Consider the following 21,052-nt stretch of genomic DNA (forward strand, 5'->3'; position numbering starts at 1 on the left):
TCCAATGTCATATAGAGTGACATGAAATAAAAGTGTATACAGATGTGCCATTTCGAAAACATAACCATATCCTTAACATGGCCGTTCTAGCTTTAGATCCAGTAGCTGCAAACAGCAAAGTTAACTGTTAATAAGTGCATAATACATCATTTATTAATCTTAATACAGCAACATAAAAATGAGCTAATAATAATAAATACCTATATAGGTAAGTAAGTTAGACATAATATGTATTTGTATTGCTCACCAGTCACAAGAGACTCATAAGGCTTTGTTTTTAAGCAGTCTATAAACTGCTAAGTCATTTCTTATAGGTGCTTATAACTCAACTATATACATTTTTATTTCACTATCATTAATGTTAATAAGCATCTTAAAAGGGCCTTATTACTTATTAACACTTATTGTAAGGGCGTTAGTATGAACCATTACCAAACTGACATTTCATTATAAGGAATCAATTTGAATGTCTTTTTTATTCATCTAATATCAAACACCAATATACAACTTATCCTTGATGTTTTGAAAATGAAAGACTTTCTTGTATTTCTGTGTGATCTAAAGTCTTGATGTGATCACTTCACCTGAACCGTGTATACACAGTCTAACAAGCAGTTCTTCCCTGAACCTGAGGAGGGCACTGGGGGGACAGGCTGCCGCTACCCGCTTAACATTTTACAGGGCATTAAATTAAATGTGTGAGCTCTGCTAGAGGGTATAATAAAGTGTTTGTGCAGGTAATCACACATACACCCCAAAAGATAATGAGTAGGGTAGGCAGAGACTACATAAACTTTATAGAGTATTACAGATTGTTTGTGCAAGATTAAAAGAGGAGAGAAAAGGAAGGAAACCCAGGGACACAAAGGAGAGAAAGAAGGAGACAGCACACAGGAAAATCTGTTCAGAGGTAATGAGCAGGCTTCTTCCATCAACAAAGCGTCTCTCATCTCATGCATTATTTACTTCAGCTTCATACAAGCATTGTGCTGCCACCGTATTTACTGATAAAGTAAGGGAGTAACAAAGGTACCAACAAGCCAGTGGAAAAGCTGAAAAATGATAAAAAACAAACACAAAAGTAAGAGCCTCATTAGCATGACTGTAGTGCTTCGACTGAAGGCCACTTCCAACTGCAATTTATTGAGCTGAATCATTTCATATATTTTGTCCTACAGGTGTGTGTGTGTGTGTGTGTGTGTGTGTGTGTGTGTGTGTGTGTGTGTGTGTGCGTGTGTCTTACTTAAGAAAGGCTTTTATCTTCAGGAACATTGCTGTTAAATTTCTCACATACCTAAAAAATCCTTGAAAGTTTTTTTAATCAGAGAAAATGGTTGAAAATGGATGGATGATAAATGACAAACTCTCCACAGACTGAGCAAATTTGTAAGGAAGCAAATCAAGAATTCCACCATGTTGTCTTCATTTAAAATCTGATTTGTCTTGTTTCAACTTCACCACTTACCACAAAACACGAAAAATTAAGAAAGCAAGACAAAGACTCACTCTGTGAGGCTGTACCTTGACACAGCCGTGCTTTGGACAGGACCTGTCTGTCTACCTGTCTGCCTGCACACACTCTGTCCTTTGCACTCTGCTCTCATGGCACATGCCTGGAATCTTCCACAAGGCTAGGCAGATGTATTGGTACAGCTATTAGCGAGCTAGAGAATAACAGCAACATTTTCCCAATACTAACATGCACACAGCCACTGAGTGTTTTGTTTTGCTCCTTCAATGGCTAACATTAGCACAAAGCACACAGGCCCTGACACACACCTACAGCAGTCAAGAGAAAATGTCACGCTGGGTAGCCTTTTTGGACTGGAGGGATTTGTTATGGCTATTTTGCTTGTGTTTATATGATTGTGGCATGTTGGCATTTAAAAGAGTTGTTTATGTATAGACTAAAAAAAGCTAAGAGAGATCATTGAATGTAGTGAACAAGCCGCTTACACATCTCCCTGCTGGCCAGTGAGCTATGTGTTTTGGAGGACTGGCTCTGTAGGGAGGGGGTGGGATTTTTTTGGTTGGATACTTTCAAAATGTAGCCTGGTTTCTACAGTCTAACCAGCCCCAGCTTGTGTTTGCTAAAATGCATGATGTTTATCAAGTCTAATGTTTACCATGTTCATCATCTTACTGTTAGCATGCTAATATTATCTAATAATCTTTCAACACAAGGCTGATGGGAATATCATTCATTTTTCAAATAATTGCTTGTAAACCAAAGTTTTGGAAACCTAGAGGTGGCGCTAGAGGAAAGGTAAAGGATGGCCAAAGTTATAACAATTCATCTACTATCAAAATGTGTGGCCATCCATCCAGCAGTTGTTAGGACATTTCAGTCTGGGACAAAGTATTGGACCCATCAACTAACTGACCAATACTGACTCCATTAGAGCTGCACATATCTATATGGTTGTGTCAATACCGGCAGTGATATGGTTTATATTTAACTTGATATATCTGGTTTTGAAAATTGATGCTGTCTCAATATATCCAATGCTTTTATAGTAGAGATAAATGTGCTTGAAAAACAGTGCTGGGATCAGCGTCAGTAAATCAAGGTGCCAGTTGAACTTTCACAGCAGCAAAAGAGGTTTATAACAGAGTTTCAAAGGTCGGGACGTGCAATTTCAAGTTTCCTAGCATAGCCTGTCCCTTGACGGCCGGGTAAGAGCCACAGTTGACTGCAGGGCTTTGATTGCATGTGACCAACTTTTCCAGAATAGTGTGCCCCTGGGGCCCCACAGCACTACATAAGCAAAAAGATAAACAACAACTTGCTCTGACTCCAAAACCTTTGCCTTGTTCCACTTTCAAACTTCTTCCATCCAAATGATTATAGGACATGATTTGCTGTGAAACAGACGCTCCCCCCGGGGCAACATTTTATCACAAAATATGCTGATCATAAAATGTGGTGAACTAAAATGGAATGAAATGGGTGCAAACATAAAAAAATGGGTTTATTCTTTTGCTGTTTTCAGTCTTTAACTTGTAAAATGATGCTACAAGAAAACATTCTCATCATTAGACGCTGACCTTTTATGGTTCTCCCACCCAATCAGAAAGTAATTGCATACATTTGCTTAACATTCAGTAGAAGCAACTTTGGCAGCAGTTACAGCCATGACTTCATGTGGATACTGTAAGCTTATCTCAGCTTTGCACATCTGCAGACCGCACTTATCTCCGTTCTTCTTTGAAAACTGCACAGCTTTCGCAAAGACTTTTCCCCCAGGATTTAAGAGTCTGCTGCAAAAGAAACATCCCCACAGCACGATGATGCCACTGACAGGCTACATGGTGTGAATGGTGTGTTTCTGCTGTGTGATGTTTGGATTACCCCAAACTGTTTGATACAATTGCCAAAAATGCTCAGTGTGGTTTCACCAGACCAGAACATTCTTTTTTCAGTGTTTGACAGCTTCCATCGTGCTCCAGCTCAGATTACGAGAGCCTAAAGTTAGAGCTCAGTAACGCCGCAAAAACAACGTCTCCCACCTCTACAGTTTTTGACAACGCTCTGCTCCAGGCAGATTTACGACAGTGCAATATCTTTTTACTTTTATGAGCGATCTTATTGGACTCTGAGGGGTATTCACCGCCTCGGCTGTAAATCTTCTTTTGTCCATCACCTCCGATGTCCTTAGGTCAATAAATAAAGTTGTCTCAGATTGTTTGGTTCTTCCTCTTCATGATAGTTTAAGAAAGGTAAATGACTGTACAGCAGTCTTCCAGGTACATGTGTATTCAGGCTGATGTCTTATCTTGATAACACATAAATCACCAGACATGACTAAGATGTGTTCCAGTAAGGGAGCGAACACTTAATGAATCATTTATTTTAATTCTCTACTTATTTTTTTAGGTCTATTTGTAGAGACTTGGCAGTTTTTTTTTTCAGGCAAACAGCGTTAAAGCAACAATATGTAGATTCTGGAGAAAGCTAGTTGATTGTTGAGTTTCATCCCCAGGTCGTCAAACACTGAGGCTTTGGTTTGGCAACGGACCCGGGCCAGCAACCCAGAGCTGCAGTATTGGACGACATGGGGATGAGACTCAACAATCAACTATCTTTCTCCAGAAAGTTACATATTGTTGCTTTAAAAAAACTAAACAACATAAATATAATCAACGTAGGATTTGTCTTGTCTGCCACAGAGTCAGTGCTTAACTTTAAAACTGCTGTAATCAATATCTTTAGATTAACAAAGGATCCAGTGAATACTTGTACTACTACTCTGTAGCTTCTCTTAGGTGTATGGGGTGTATTAGTATTTTAGGCTAATCTTCTTCTAATCGGCTAATCTCTTCAGCCTGCAACTTTACTGTTTTGGTTCAGTCTCACAACTCTCAGTGTCATTTTCAGACTCAAACAGCTGTTAGTTGCCCAGCATACAGCACACAAAATCAGCAACTAGCTGTTGAAGGTAGTGGAGCGTTTAGAAGCTAAAGAGACAGATATTTCATTCAGGAGACGGTTGAAAACAAAAGAGCGTGGACATACGACTCAACGCTCATTAGGTGGCCAGAAATTCAACTTAAAATAAGTGATTGTGTTGCTGTATGTCTGCTGGATGAGTGAATAGGCAACTGTTTGCTAACACATTAGCCTTATCAACTAAAAAAGAGATGTCAGTGTCAATTTTGTGTTCCTAGTTCACCCAGGTTTAAAAATGAATGAGGTCTTTGTGTCTCACTTTATACCAGAAGCATTGAACATCACTATACGTAAATGCACTATGCATTCTGTGCAATCTGTGAAGTTGTCAAGCATTATACCTCTGTCTGTCTACCCCTTCTGCAGTCCCTTTATCCCAAATAACAGACTGCAGTTACTGGTGGGAGAAACTAATACAGAGGAGCCAGAACCTTAAAGTCCAGCCAAGGTTATATGCAGAGTGTGACTGTGGACTGTGCATACAGCATATTGAGTCTGGGATTTGGAGAAATCTCTCTGGATATTAGACTGTTTCACAACACCCTGAGGCTCAGAGAGGGAGGCACAGGAGGTGTGTAATAGGTACAGCATGTCTATATCAAACTATATTACAGGCACAATAATCTACACAACAGATACGCACAATGATATAATATCTCACTGATTTAAAGCACCTGGGAGTTACAGCATTTTGTTTTGATTTTGTAAAGATAATGATGAAACACTCACTCAAAGCTTAACTGAAAAAGTTTGTTTCTGTGTGTGTGTGCATGTGTGTGTGCATTAACACCTAAAAGATACTGACACACTCCAAGACCAGAGGAGAGAATATTTGAGGAAGTACTTAATAAAGTGAGAAAAACAGCGAGGTCCTGACACTGAAAATGGAGCACATTAAATATTTAAAATGATTACGGTTATGGTGCTGCACACTGCAGCGGCAGCAGAGCAGATATGGAAATGTGGAGCAGTAGTGAGACTTACTGAAAGCAGTCTCTCTGAGTGGACACATTCTTCAGATACTGCTTCAGAGCCTCGCAGAACTCGCCAAGCTTCTTCTGGGAAACCACCATCTCCTGACGAATCAGCAACAAAGACTGCAGAGGGAGAGAGAGGGAGTCAGTTTTGTACCGACATATTAATATTAGCGATAGTCACTGTGTTTGTTACAAGCAGATAAGATAATTATGAACGTGTCTAACGTTCCATGCCAAATAACAAAACTTTTTAATTGCCTTTGATTGTCTTCATTGGCTGACATTTCTCATTTTCAATCCAAAATACATTTATAAACCTCTACTGTCCTTTGCCAAATACATTTTTAGAGAATTACTGCTTGGATTATGTTCACCGCGTCCGGTGTCAAGCTTCAAGTCAGCATCAACTTATTCAAAAATTAACATGGACCAGGATCTTTCTCTAATCCTGACCAAGTACATCCTGTGCTTTTGGTAGCCAGGAGCGGATACTAACGGCCGTGTCCGACTTTGTAAGTACATTTAGTATACATTTTCCCATGTTAAATTGAAAACATAAAAACATGATCAAGGTAGAATACATTTCCTACGTGAATCAACACCACATAGAACCTGGTTAAAAAAGGACAATAAAGGCTCTACTTCTTAACGACTGAGGTCAGATTCCTGTGTCAAGATCAGACTGGAAACATCACAAACTGGCATGTTTCATGCACGGCCCAGAACAGAAAGGCTCCACAGCAGGTCATTAAACCCACCCTGAACATCACTGCTGAAGTGAGATGTCTGTACAGAGCCCAAAAGTAAAGACAACACCCACCCCAGCCACAGTGTGTTCACCCTGCTGCTGTCTGACAACAGATACAGAAGTATCTTCTGCCATACCACCAGACTACGGAGCAGCTTCTTTCCTCAGGCTGAGACTCCTCAACTCATCCTCAACACTCCACCATAAGACATTTTTTTTCAGCATTTCATTGTACAAACCTGTGTTGACACATAAATGAACCCTGATTTGCTAATGCATATTAGCTGTGTGTAAATGACAGGTTGATTGTTTCTCTAAATGTCCGTCTCAAACAAAGAGGAGGAGACGTGGTTAATTTGTTGCGTTTAAAGGTGCATTATGTAGTTTTGGGGAAGACAGTTTAATGAGAAGAGAAAGATCTTCAATGACTGACTTTTTTTATGCCTAAACAAAGTAAATAAACAAACTGTCTTCATTTTAATGACTGAATAAAGTGAATAAACACATTTCATACTGATAGATAACTTTATTAATCCCCAAGGGGAAATTAGGTTACTTTGCTTTAGGTTGCTTTACTTCATTTATATGTGGCAGACCCTGCCTTTCTAGCTTAAAACTGTGTTCTGGGACCTTATTTTCCTCTGAGAACAGCTTGTTTATTCACTTTTGGAAAAAAAAAAATATTGAATTTGAATTTCTTCTCCAAAACAACATAGCTGCGTTAGCAGTGTGGCTCTATGTTTGGCAATCTGATTGACTTGACATCTGATTTGATAATGTATGTGGTCAGAGCCTTCTTCTTTCTGCTGTAGTGCTGTAGCTGCATGTGAAGACTACATTCTGTTCTTATCTAGCAGCTTTATGACGGCAACTGCAGTTACCAGGAGATTTGTGATAAAACTGCATCCAAATAGCTTAATTCATCTGTGGTATAAGTGTTAAGCTTCCCCTATAGCCACAAGCAATTTGTCTGTTCCTGAATTGCAGTGGGAGGGCATGAAGCATTGCCCTTCCACAGTCCCTGTCTCCCACAGGTAAGCACAAAATGTTCATAATCTCACACAGCCTATAGAAATGTCTTGATGTAGGCTTCCTGGGGACCCGGTGGTCTAAGACGCATAAGACGCAGCTAAAACAACTCCAGTGGCCTTTGTGTGTTTTTGTGTGTGTGGGAGAGATGGGACAGCACAGTAGCTTCCTTCCCCAGTGGTCCATGATGTAACAGAAGCTTTAGCCTGTATAAGATGCATGCATATCCATGTGTGTGTATGTGAGTGAAGTGCAGTACAATTAGAGCCTAAAGGATTATTTTGCAATTATTTGTATAAATCCCATTTACAACAGGAAGAAACAAAGAAGTGCTGCTGCACTGTTTATTATCAGATGAGATTAGCTGCAATCTTCAGCTTTTCATGTGCCAGTGCTATTGTAGCTCACTAAGTACAATTAAAAATGCATCCACTATGACCTAGATAACTCCAGCAGAGCCTCACTGAGACTTCACAGTACACGTACGTTCACACACACTCAGATGTCACACGTGCACGCCCACTCTCTGAGGTGATATAATTTACTTTCCTGTCACACCTGCTTTCTTTTATCCTGCCATGTCTCTATTGTCTCCCATGTTCTCTGTCACTGTTAGTGATTGGAAAGATATCTGTTATGACTTGACGATCCTAAAGAGGCCTCCAGTGGTGACCAGTAAATAAGTACCTTTACTCAAGTACTGTACAGTTTTGAGGGACTTGTACTGTACCTGAAAATTTTTAATTCATGCTACTTTACACTTCCACTCCAATACATTTCAGGAATTTACTATACTTTTTACTATACTACATTTATCTAACAGCTGTAGTTACTGCTCACTTTTCATTTACCTACATTCTACTGATAACAGTTACTTAAACACACAATATATCATTTCTGTCCCAAGGGGTCTCTCTTTTTAAATGATACAAAAGCTGTTTGCTGAATGTCGTGGAGCAGCGGACGTAACCGCTCCAGCTGCTCAGAGTGGGCCAGCTCTGGAGGAGAGCTAGACCTTCTGGAGGAATAAACACCAGGAGCCTTTTACTGATAGGAGGAGAGCTCAGAGATGACTTTTTAACTTTTGGGAATAATGGATTTATCTTCACTCCTGTTTATAAACCTGACTGCAGCAGTTATTTGTGAGGGGGACCTCCATTGTCGGGTGTTAATGTCCTGTAATGTTGACTCCCGACTGGATCTGGGGTGGGATGTACTTTACTAAACAAGCAGCATTTCAGAAATGACGGGGGAAAGGAAGAGAGAGAGCAGTCTTTGGTGATCGCTGATTCAAACACACAGACACACACCTTTAATGTGCGCCAGTGCTCACTAGCTTACAGCTAATGTACAGTAAAGTAATCTGGCTGTTTGGGTTGAATAAACACTTAAGCAAGCAAAGCTAATAAACACAAATGATCCCACAGTCAAAGTTGCTTAGGTGGTGGTGTATGCACCATTAGACAACCACCATTGCTGATGATAATCTATCTGATGTGACTCAGGCACAAATGTCCACAGATGAGGTAATTTTTGAAAGTTTAATTCACATTAAGTTTAGTCTAATTTCAGTACACAACTCAACAAAATATATAACAAAGGTCTAGTCGTTTTAGACTTTTTAATGCACATTCCTACATCTTATATATTTAAGAAGGTTTGTGAATGGAGTATTTTTACATTAATGTATTGATACTTTAACTTAGGTAAAGGATCTGAAAAGGCAGTGGGTGTCTGCACAACAGAAGTATTTTTTTGGGGAAAGGGAGGGACATCATGGTTTCTCTCCCGGATGAACATTTCTGTAAAAATATATACAAGAAAACACTGCTCCTTTCTTTTTGGGGACTGAAACCAAAATTGCACCTGGACTACACCTATTGTGAAAGTAGAAAATACTGCATCAAAGTTATGTTTAATACAGCCAATGGGTAGCAGACACAGACTGAATAAAATGGGGCCAAGAACTGAGTCTTGTGGGACTCCACATGACCTGAGAGCTGAGGAGGTACAAAAGTTATCACAGCGACTTTGAGAACTGTGCTTTCAAAGTCTACACACAAGCAGAAATGAAACCGAGAAACAAAAAATAAATCACGACAACTGTTTTTTGTTCTTCTGTTTGCTGAAACTACTTCATCACATTTAGTTTGACTTGATATTGGCTTCTTCCCCACCGCAGCCCTGTGCTAGTTCACTGCTTACTTCATTTTCACCTCACCTAACCCTTTTAACCTAGAACAAACCCTTTTCCAACTCCTCTATCCCACTATTCTCCACATTCTGGGTCTCCTCTAGAATACAAATGTGATCAAATCCTATTTATCCGTATGGAAATCACTTCAGCTCTCTCTGTATTTCAAGCGATTTTGGAGGGTGAACCTTGTTGGTAACCCCTGTCGGCTGTTGGTTCTCACCACTGGCTGATTGTCTTTTAATCTTTCGCTCCGTCTCCCTGAGAAATAACTCCAATTATCTTTAAGATACTGGCAGTGACTGCAGATACAGGGAGTGTTGTTGCCATTATCAGCACAGATATTGAGATATCAGATTATGCAGCTGTTATATAATTGGAAATGGCTTGCTGTAAGACATCATAAGAAGAGAGCACTCTATTTGCTCCTTGAACACATGCAGGCTCTAAGTATTCAACACATCTGCATCCACTCGTGTGTGAGTGCTCCTCTATCTATCTATCCTTGTCTGTTTTATTGGCATGTAATGACTGTTTAATCCTTTTTCACCTTTGTTTATCTGCTCCCATTAACTTAAATTGCTGTCATGAGGCGACGGCACTTCTGCAACATTAAGCTGGAAATATTAACCCCTGGCCGTTGGTCGATAAACATATGTGTTGTATGTGATTTATGAGGCCATGACAGCACGGGCGTCTATACATAAAGCACCCTTAACAGTGACAGAACCTAGAACTGCTGTACAGCCGACCTTAAGACGTGAACACACACAGACGTCCTACCAACTCAATTAGAAACACTACATTGCCCAGCAGCCTCTGTTAATCTAATCACTACCACTCCATTAAGCCTCCTGCCTCTCTGACCAAATGATTACATCTGCTACCCTCCAACACCGCGGCCCTACAGATGTGATACATCAGGATCCTCTAACTCTCCAGCTTTGTTTCCACCACACTGCTAACCTCCGTGTTGATGGTCTGCATCAAAGGAACCTCCATGGCGGTAACAGGCCTCATTTACAGCCCGGTCCTCTCCGCACTGAAGTTCTCCAGCCAAGAGTTAGATGAAAAGATTGATATTAATCTAATGTGTGTATGTTAAATTACAAGATGAAGCCTGGAGACTTTTAGCTTAGCTTAGCATAAAGACCAGGGGGAAACAGCTAGCCCAGCATCTGTCATCACTGTGAGGTTGTGTGGCAACAAGACGAAACTCCAGGAAAGATGGAGGGCAGGAAGTGATTTATGACAAACAGTGAGCCACAAGGTTCTTTGGTGATACAGAGGAAGCACTATCACAAACCATCAACCGGTTTGTGTCATTTACGTTTGCCCAGACCTCCGTCTGCCGTTGGGTGGAGCAGAGTCAGATAATAATAATAATCAAAAAAAAATTGCCGCGGCCCGCCCAAAGAGGGCAATGGCAGGGATTCACCTACCACCACCGCCCAATTTGCTGCCAGGAAAAATGCTGTGGAAATGAACTTTTAAATTGATGACAAAGGGGAGACTGAAGAGAAGATTGTGGTTGTGAATATTTTAAATGTTTTTGCTGCTGGAATTTGAAGGACAACGTGAATTCTGACATCAGCATTAGACTGAAGACAACAGTGTTTAAATCCCTTCCCTGCTTTCCTGCTATTGACTAAACAGATATATAGGGCAAGACAAGTAGAGTGACAGAGCTGATGCAGTTAAATTAATTAAAATGTGATCATATTAAACAGTGTAAGAGTGCATACAATGGGATTTTCCCTAAAGGCCTGTCAGTTATGAAATATGCTCAGGCTCCTGTCAGAGGTCTGCAGCTCATTACTTTATATTGTTTGAGAACTGCCTTGAGCTTTCAATTTACAATATGATATAATGGATTTGCTCAGTCTGCTCAATATGTGTGTGAATGTGTGTTGTGTCAGCAGGAACATCCATAATGGTGCTTCTTCTTGTACCCATAAAGCCTGCAAATTACTGCATACTGTGTGTGTGTATGTGTTTATAGGACAATATTGACTCTACATGTCTGTTTGATTGGACAAACGTCTGACTGTCACCATGTCGTAAAGATGCACGGAGCCTCGTTCATCGGCTTGTGAAAATGTTATTGATTTCTGTATTGTTCTGCGCTCCATCAGCTTTCTACAACCCTGTTTTTCTATCTTAATAAAAGAGTGAGTTCATCTCATGTGCTGCCAACTGGAACAGAGTCCTGTAAGCATTTTCACATCACGATTGTTTTTGTTTTTTTTTCACAAGGAAAACCTCAGAGAACAATAATCTTGAGCATGGTGTTCATTTATATAGATTTACTGTTTCATGATGATGCTGAAATTTCATGTATCTGAAACATTTGACGGCAGAATTTCTCAGTTTGAGTCTGATGTGAGCACACTCTCCGACAGGTGCGCACACTTTCTTTGTTTTAAAATGATCCTAAAACGTCTAGTCTAGCCCAAAGTAAAAAAAAAAAATGCCGTTTTGTGAACTCAAAATACCCCTCCTTGAGACTTAGCAGAGTAGCAGGAACATTAAAGTCATTTTAATTCTTTATTTCCTTATTTACACTAGCTTTGTGCATATAAAACAGTCAAAAACAAGTGCTTGGTTGGAAAAACAGCCTATACAGTGAGAAAATTGCATAAAATCACATAAAATTGCAAAAGCTTAGCGCTTTAAAACCCATTTAAAGTATATAAATCGTGGATGTTAAATCTCATTGACTACATTATGCATCAATCCAGAGGCTGGCGTGTAAGTGGCTCAGCAGAGAGGAGAGGGAACAAGGAAAAAGACTTCTGTCTACATACTCGTTGGCTGTTGCAGGCCACATGGCAGACATAGAGACTCCTAACTGGTCAAATGAGGTGTCAATGAATAGCTCAGATGTTGGCAGCCATCTTAGGTAACTCTGTATTGCAGTTTAAAGTGCAGCTAAGAAGGCTTTAAAAATAAAATATCAGACATAATATATCACAAACTGACATTCATCACCAGCTTTTTGTCAAGTAAGACTAAAATGCCTGTTTGACTTTAGTCGGATCATCCCAGAAGAAATGACAAAGGAACTGTCAGACAAAGACATGGCACAGGGGACGCTGTTCAGAAGTACAGCGCTTCTTTTTCTTTCATTTCTTTAGACTCCTCATGTCTGTTGTTATAAAACAAAGTGTACAAACACATTAAATTACTACATGTCAAACTGCACTTTCAATAATCCTCGTGTTCTACTGTCTCTCAGTGTGATAGATTGTGGTGTGTTATTGATGGACTGTATTTACAAGACATAGCAATCTTGTTACATGTCAGATATGTGTCATCAAACCTCTCTTTTCTCATCCTGCACTGGGGGGCGTATACATACATATCTAGACCTTTCAAGATAACTACTTTTGTTGGACTATATATATGTTGTCCCATATAAATGCAATAAACAATATTGTCATTTTAAGATTATTTAATGCCACTGATATCATGATAATATAACAGCATAATAGTGCATGTACACTCTCAAAGAAAAAACACATCAGTTTTCTCATACTGTCCAGTGGTGCAGCTCTGTCCCCCTCTGTCTGAAACGCTCTGTTTTAGCACCTGTCTCTTTAAGACCCCCCTCCCGAGTATCCAGTCTGCTCTGATTGGTCAGCTCAAACATGTCTGAGCCAGCAGCGCTAACAATGACAGAGCAGCTGTGCTGAATTAATTCTGATGTGTCAAACTAGCTGCTAGGCATTAATTATGTATGAGATGTTGATGTAGTGTGATGTCACAAAGTCACGGACTGAAAGGCGAGGCTACCGTCGAGTTGTTTCAGGAGTAGTGCTTTTTGTGGGAGAGGGGAGCTTCTGTTGGTGCAGACTTTGACCTTTTTGAATTTCAAGATGCATGCAACAACAAAAAAAAACAAACATAAAAGACTGAATAAACCAATAAAAACGTCTCTTGGGCTCTGTTAAAAAAACTGCATATAAAAACAACGGGGAATATTGAGGTGAGGTCAGCAAAACTGATTGACATCATTTACATACATATTTATCAATAACTAGATAAGATGTGTTCATTAAGATGTGTACAAAAATTGATAATGTAATTATTGGGACAGGCCTACATGCATCCAGTAAAATGATTTGGGGTGAATACTAAACCCCAACCAGTATAAGACTAATCTTAACTGTTGATCAAAGAGGCTAGCAGAGCGATACAATGGGTGAGGTGTGTGTGTGGAAGACCATAGATCTAATTTACTCATTTCTCCATCGTCCCCCTCCTGACTGAACAACATGGGTGAGGCAGGTCAGTTCAGAGCCATATTCACTAAGGCACTTAACTTCATCTCATTTTAATGGCCATAGGACCAGAGTTGATGGATTTTTTCCCATTACAGCATGGAAGAATGCACATTATATACATTACAGGCAGACATAGCATATTTCACAACAAGTAATAGTGCACAATCAGTAGGTCGCAACCTCTTTTGAGTGATCCAGTCAGTACAAAGGATTGGATTTTTATCCCTCTTCTAACTATACCGCCTACATATTCACTTGAAAATCACTTGAATCGCTCTACAGACACTGAAGATGCTCAAAAACTCAAGATCACTGACAGCTTGTAGGGAATTAAGCATGATCCTATCAGAAAAAAAATTGGTGTGCCACAACTGTCAGCCTATTTCGCCATCAAACTGGGGCTCCATCTCTGAACTGTTATCTAATGATTCACTGGGTTCTGTGCGCAGGCTGTCCTGTCATCTGATGATCTTAGCTGGAGAATAAAACCATCTTACCAACTTTTCTCTATCTGCTGTCATTCAGTTTGTGCCAGCACGAGTGACATTCAGTGTCTGGGTCTCAAGGGACATCAATCTTAAATTACACTAACTTGGTCAGGGGGTTCACGACCAGGAACTGAGCACATTCACACCTGGAAGTACAACTACAGTCTGATCTGTTCATTACTGCTCCACTGGATGGTTAGGGTTAAGGGGTCAAGATTAAGGCTTTGCTTATTGGTACTTTAGTGGTGGTAATGAGGATGGAGCAAACACTCCATTATCCTGCCAGTAAGGGCTACTCTGTCCAGGGATTTGAACCAGTGACCCTCCGGTCACAAGTTTGCTTCTCTAGCCTCTGGGCCACCACTGCCCCAAATCACAACACAGATGAGACAGAAGCAAGATGTCTCCTCCATCATCAGCTCCGGGAAAAACAATGTTTCTAAATCAGAATTTTGTTGATTAAGACTTTTAAAAATAGGTTTAATGTCTTCTCAATGTAGTCTGATGAGGTTTGTGATCTGCTGCTTTCTACTGTTTTTCTAGCATGTTCATGATGATGAACCTGTCACACAAGAAAAAAACAGAAAGACCAACTCATCTCCTGGCAGTGTGAAAGGAATCAATCATCTATTTTTAGCAGGTGCACACGCCAATTTTGCTGTAAAAGTGGTTTTAGAAAAAAAAATAGGCATCTCTCCCTCTGCTATCCTGATTTGCATTTATGAAGTGTGGAGCATCTTACATGTGAAAGCCTCCCTGGACCTTGGGGCTGGGGGGTCAACTGCAAAGCTTCTCAGGCTTGTAAAGCTGTCTGAAAATCCATGTGAATTTCCGCAAATTCCCGTGCACAGCCGTCAAACTTGCGACTAACAGTATAGCGAAATTACTGCAGTGTGCCTGTCTATTTATAACGTTGCCAAGAGCAGAGTTTTTTTCTTTTTCTATCTAATAAAGCTTCTGCATCCATGTTGTGTCTCTCCTGACTGGACTAAGAGTAAAATTAAGTGTTAGGGTTAGCAAGGTACTGCGTTATCAAATGTGAAGCATTTAAAAACTTAGGTGTTTCTTGCTCCCCGACCCCCAACCCCCGTTCTCTCCTCAGATCTGTAAACAACCCCCCCCCCCAGTGAAGCTTTGCACTGACAACGGTATAAATTATGCAAAAATCATCACCATCTATCAAGGACACATGGAATATACTGTACTATATGTGTCATGCATCCGTGTGTGTGTGTGTGTGTGTGTTTAACATGCAGCAGTGTGGGATGTTGTCCCACTGGGTATGAAAATGAGAGTAGCAGAAAGATGTGTGAGTACGTAGTGTAAAGGGGGGAATCAGTCTGCCGTTACCATGGGAACTGGGAAATACCAGTGATCCAGATTCAGGTCTTCTTCTCACACCTTCCCTCATTCTCGAACCCCCATCTCCCCACACACTCTCCCACTCTGTCTTCTCCTTCCTCCCCCACTTTTCTGCCTTGCCCTAGTTCTTGTTTTGGACATCTCAGGGCTCTGCAGCCTCGCCTTTTCTATTTCTATCCCTATATTTCCTCTATCATTTCCTCCCATATACAGCTCTGCCCTCCTCATTCTTCCTCTTCCTACATATAGTATCATATTCTCACCCCTCCTCCCTCTTTCCCTCTCCCCTGCTCTCTCTTTCTCGCTCTGGGCTCAAGGAATCCCTCATTTATTCAAACAAAAAAAAAGAAAAAAAAAGAAAGAACCCCTTCATTAGTTCAGGGATCATTTGCATATTTCTCCTTGGGCTGCAATAATAGATGGATGACTACAGTATGGCATACAGTGCCCCGACCTGCTGACTGCAGCAGTGGGAGAAGGAGAATAAAAATGTTACAATAAGCAGCAGTAGTACACTCACAACAGTGGTCGTTATCATTTAGGGCCTGCAGCACCTGGCTGAACTAGGTTGTTCATTGTTTTCAGGCTGTTTGACTTGTTTATTCAAGTAAAAAGAGGAGTAGTAGCGCAATTGCCCAAATGTCACAAGAAATGAATATGATTTTAGATTAGGTGTTCCCTGTATGAACAGTATTGGTATAATTTGTAGAGGAAGTTAGGATTTAAAGCTACAGTAATCTTTCTTTTTGTCACCTGGTTGCAGAACCACAAAACAACCTGAGAATCATGTGTTTGACATGACACTAACGTGTAAACAAACTATTGGCTCTACTTGTTTTATCTCTAGTTTAGAGCATCGACACCCAGCTGGGACCCGCTGGACTCGGACAAAGATTTAGAAATGATGTCTGAAAAAAACAGCTCTGGCACATCGAGGCAGAAACACAAGACTCCTGGGGTTGTCCTGTGGTGTCTGGCATTGGTGGCAGTGGCTCCCCTGTGTGTTGGGGGGTGGGGCCTCCATGGATCGGACTTGTTCCTGCACATCCCACAGATGCTTGTTGGATCGGGATCTGGGGAATCTGGGGATTGGATCAACGCCTTGGACTCTTTGTCACGTTCCTTGGGTCATTACTGACCAGTTTTTGTAGTGTGGTAGGGCACATTGTCCCTCTGGGGAGTGCCATGATCAGGGGGTTGTTTACATGGTCTACAGTGATGTTTGGATGGGTGGTGTGTGTCAAGTAGTTTTCACATGAATGCCAGGACCCAAGGTTTCCCAGGAGAACATTGCATTAACGAGATGATCGATGTTACTCGCTTATCCTGTCAGTGGTTTAATGTTGTGGCTGATCGGCGTATAGGTATCTACGCTGTGCATATCTGTAATCAGGGTTAAAAGGCAAGCTGTTCCCACGGTAACAACTGCGTGACATGGTAAAACGAACTCAGTGCTTCAGCTTACATTAACAGCGTTTGGCTTGGACTCGACTGTGGTTTGGTCTCCACCAACTCTGAGGGACACATCTGGCTCTCTAGCTGCTAAACGCTTTCACTATGTTCACCTGCTAACTCGTCTGCTAATGTTATCTGTCTGCTGTCACAGCAACAGTTAACTCAGCCCGTAGAGCAGAGATATACTGCAGAGTCGGGTCATTACAAGAGATATATTTAGAATGATTGTCCATTCAGAAATATCAATCAGTGCAGTTTTAACTGACTGTTGGTAGACAGCATGCTGCCTGTGAGGGCTTCCTTTGCCACCCCTTTTCTTACACGAAGAGTAGGTAAAGTTGATTGGAGATTTAAACTTGTGGGTGTCAATGGGTGGAAATCCAAGGAAAAAGGAATCACAGTCTAGCCAACATTGTTTGACTGACAAGTGCTATCTGGGAAGCAGAAACAGCAATCAGCTCTGAGCAGCAGAACCCAGAAACAAAAGCAGCAACAAAACTAATCATGTCTAACCTCCAATTACAGCATCAGTTAATGGAGCCAGGCTGTGGTTGTAGTGTGCAGCTCCCAGATATTTTCATGTGTATTAAAATCTCATATCTGAGACTATTGCTGCAATTATGAATGGACCAACTTGCCTGGCGGAATGAGGGTGAATGCCCGCGCTCAACACATTCAGTTTCATAATGCACTTTGGAAATGCAGGTCCACGCATTCATATTGCCACTGATAAAACAACAACAAATCTCTTTGGACACACCGCTATTCATAGAGAAATTACACAGCTGAATTCTTTACCTGCACAACAAAACTCTCACACTTTATACACACTCGATGATACATAATGGTGTATTAGCAGTAAATCCCTAAGGTGCCTCCAAGTTGCAGAACTCATAAAGAAGTCAGGATGGAAACGGCAGCTGCCTCTGATGTCCTGATAATGCAACACTAGCTGAAATATTTCCAAGGACAAATTCTTTTTTATTGCCGCCACCTTCACTCAGTCTTCTTTATCTGTCGCTGCTTGACAAATACAATACTAACACATTCTCTCTAAAGCTGCATGTCTCTCTTTATCCCTGTGATTCCCTCTCTCACACAGATAGGTTACACACCAGCTCCCTGTGAGCTCCACTGATGTAACCTGCTCGTATATCTATTCATCAGAGGTATCGCTGTTCTTTAATGTACTCTCTATTGTCTCCTTTCAGACTGTATTACCTTCACTGTTCGTATGCAAAAACACAAGGAGCTCCTTTATGCACTGTTGTAGCTTCCAGGCAGCAGTTACCATGAGGTGTGACAACTTACTTTTGAATGGCTACATGTATTTAATATATCATTTTCACTGAATATCTGCCTCTATCTGATCCCAGATGGATTTCTCTTCTCTGCTTATGAATTCCTCCCATCATCGATTCAATTATTCCACTTCTTGCTCTTCCAAAAATCTTCCAAATCATTCCTTTAATCAATGTTAACACCTCTTGATGTGGGATGCATTTTTTGGACACATTTACAGAAATATATTCAGCTCAGAGGAGTAGATATGAAGATGAAAACACAGAGAATATGAGCCTCTGTCTCTCTGGGTCTTATCACCCTCTCACGAACAAAAAGTTATATTCATAAGTAATGAAATGCATTTCTGAGTTTGCTTACTTCATGACTTCCACAGTACTGTTCCACTATGTTTTAGCATTATGCACAGGAGCAAGTTTTCAATAGGGAGTGCAAGGGTGGAGTGTTCTCAAAACCAGAATACATCAGCAGAACAGCACAGCATGAGGTGTAAACAACACTGCAAAGCACACCCAAATACATTATGACTACAAAACAGTATGAATACAGCATAATTAAGAAATGTTTTTCAGTAATCATTTTGATTGTATCGGCATATTACAAGTTGTCACGCACAGAAATTAGACAATTCTAAAGTGCTGCTGTTGGCTGAACGAGGTGTTAGAAACCCCGTCCAAATGTTCCTGCCACGACACAGAAAACACTATGGGTCTCTACAAAATATTATAAGAAACCATCAGGAAAGTTTGTGCTGCTCACAAATGAAAACATATAGTGGATGTCAGGGACCGGGGCAGGTGGAGTCTCAGCTACCATCTGTGGGATTATGACTGTCTCTAACTCAGATCCCCACCTCGATGTAATGACACCATAAAGCTGCAGATTTGTAGTGAGGCAGCTTGGGTCGCTGAGGAGAGCCATTTGTGGCACTGCTGATGCCCCCCTGCTGTCTTACAGCACATGTGGAGAACCTGGTGCTAAATCATTTGCACGTGATCTGCAAGCAAAGATGTGGACTCGAGTCAGAGTGACTTGGACTTGAGTTGACTCAAAGCATGCAGCATGCTTCTTGTGCCAAGATCTGACAGTGCTGGTGAGTGGCTGTCTCAACGTATGCCGGAAAAACACTAGGTTACACCCAGAGACGGGGCTCACCACGTGTGTGTGTTATGTAATCTTTTGTTAAAACAGATTTCATAGAAGAGAGTTTGCATGTTGTCCCTGTGCCTGCTCGGGTTCTCTCCGGGTACTCCGACTTCCACAGTCCAAAGACCTGCAAGTGAGGTTAATCGCTCACTCTAAATTCCCCATAGGTGTGAATGTAAGTGTGAATGGTTGTTTGTTTCTATATGTTAGCCCTGTAATGAACTGCCGACTTGTCCAGGGTGTATCCCGCCGATCGCCCAAAGTCAGCTAGGATCGGCCCCCGCGATGGATAATGGATGGATGGAATGGATGGTATCGAAAAAAGTATTGTTCAGGAACCGTTATGGGTGTCAAGGTACTGGTATGGAAACAATACCCAGCCCTACCTGAGACTCGACTCAGACTTGGAAGTTAAAGTCTAGTGACTTGACTTGTCACATTTCACTCTTTATAAGTAACGGGGAGGGAATATTTTCTGATTGAGAATAAATTAAGAAAGCTTTTATGTATTATAAGTTTTTAATTTGAATACATTTATTTCACTGAAGCCCAATAAACAAATTCAATGAAGTGTCATACTTATAACAAGTTGGATAAAGTGGTCAATAATACAATCATTTGACAGGTATTAAGACGTTATCCCTTCTTTTCATAAAGACCGGATACTGCAGGTAAGACACAAGTTTCTTGGGTGGGGAGAAAGTGATATGACCTGGGACCTGACTTGCCTTAGTTAAGGACTCTCTTGTTGACTTCTCTTGACTTGCCCAAGAAAAATTGATGTACACAGTGAAGGACTTACTTGAGTCTTGGACCAAATGATTTGAGTCACATGTCCCTCTGCAAATGGTTTAGTGACCTGTTCATCAAAGGTTACATGCTGAGTGACTTATTTGTTTCTTCAGGTATTTCTGGGTGATTTAGAATCAGAATCGTTTTTCGTTTTCACATACGAGGAATTTGCTGTGGTATGTAGGTGCAAAACAACAAACAATACCAAAATTAACTGGAAGATATAATAAATATATGGATATAAATAGAGATGAAAAATTTTAAAATATAGAATAGACAATAAACACACTAAATAACAGAATAGAATATATAGAATAGACGATGACACATGAATGGACAAAAATATACATTACAACATGGAAAAAACAGTGGAACAGCATGTACAAGTGTGACTGTTATTTTAAATACATGTACGACTGTACAGATTTATACAGGAGTGCACTGTATGCCTTCAGTGATTAATATCATTATTAATAATTAAAAGAAGAGAGAGGACAAAAAAATGAAGGGAGCCAAAGATGAGAAGATTTCATGAAATAAAGACGTGAACCAGGGAAGTTCATGACTGGCATTGTAATGCCTCGACCAGCTGGGTGCCTGATGAGCAACTTATACAGACTGGAATCAGTTTTCTTTCATTTGTCAAGAGTAAATACAGGTGTCGTATTCATTACATCCCCAGCTGCATTTGTATTCAGTGTAGTGGAGACTCACAGCAGAGAGCTGTGTCTCACGCTCCCATTTAATTTCCACCTCATCTATATATCTGGCTCGCCGCCCTCTCTCTCTCTCTATTGTCCACACTACCATGGTTATATCGACA

The 21,052-nt window shown here is 40.7% G+C and overlaps 1 protein-coding gene across 1 annotated transcript in view; it reads right to left on the reverse strand.

Annotated features, from left to right (window-relative positions):
• necab2 (N-terminal EF-hand calcium binding protein 2) overlaps positions 1-21,052 on the reverse strand; it is a 143,220-nt gene that overhangs the window by 9,197 nt on the left and 112,971 nt on the right. The window contains exon 10 of the mRNA XM_073472777.1: positions 5,435-5,547. Coding sequence (XP_073328878.1) covers positions 5,435-5,547 — 113 coding nt within the window. The remainder of the gene's footprint in view (positions 1-5,434; positions 5,548-21,052) is intronic.

The sequence above is a fragment of the Pagrus major genome, chromosome 8, assembly GCF_040436345.1.
Source record: "Pagrus major chromosome 8, Pma_NU_1.0".
NCBI classification, from domain to species: domain Eukaryota; kingdom Metazoa; phylum Chordata; class Actinopteri; order Spariformes; family Sparidae; genus Pagrus; species Pagrus major.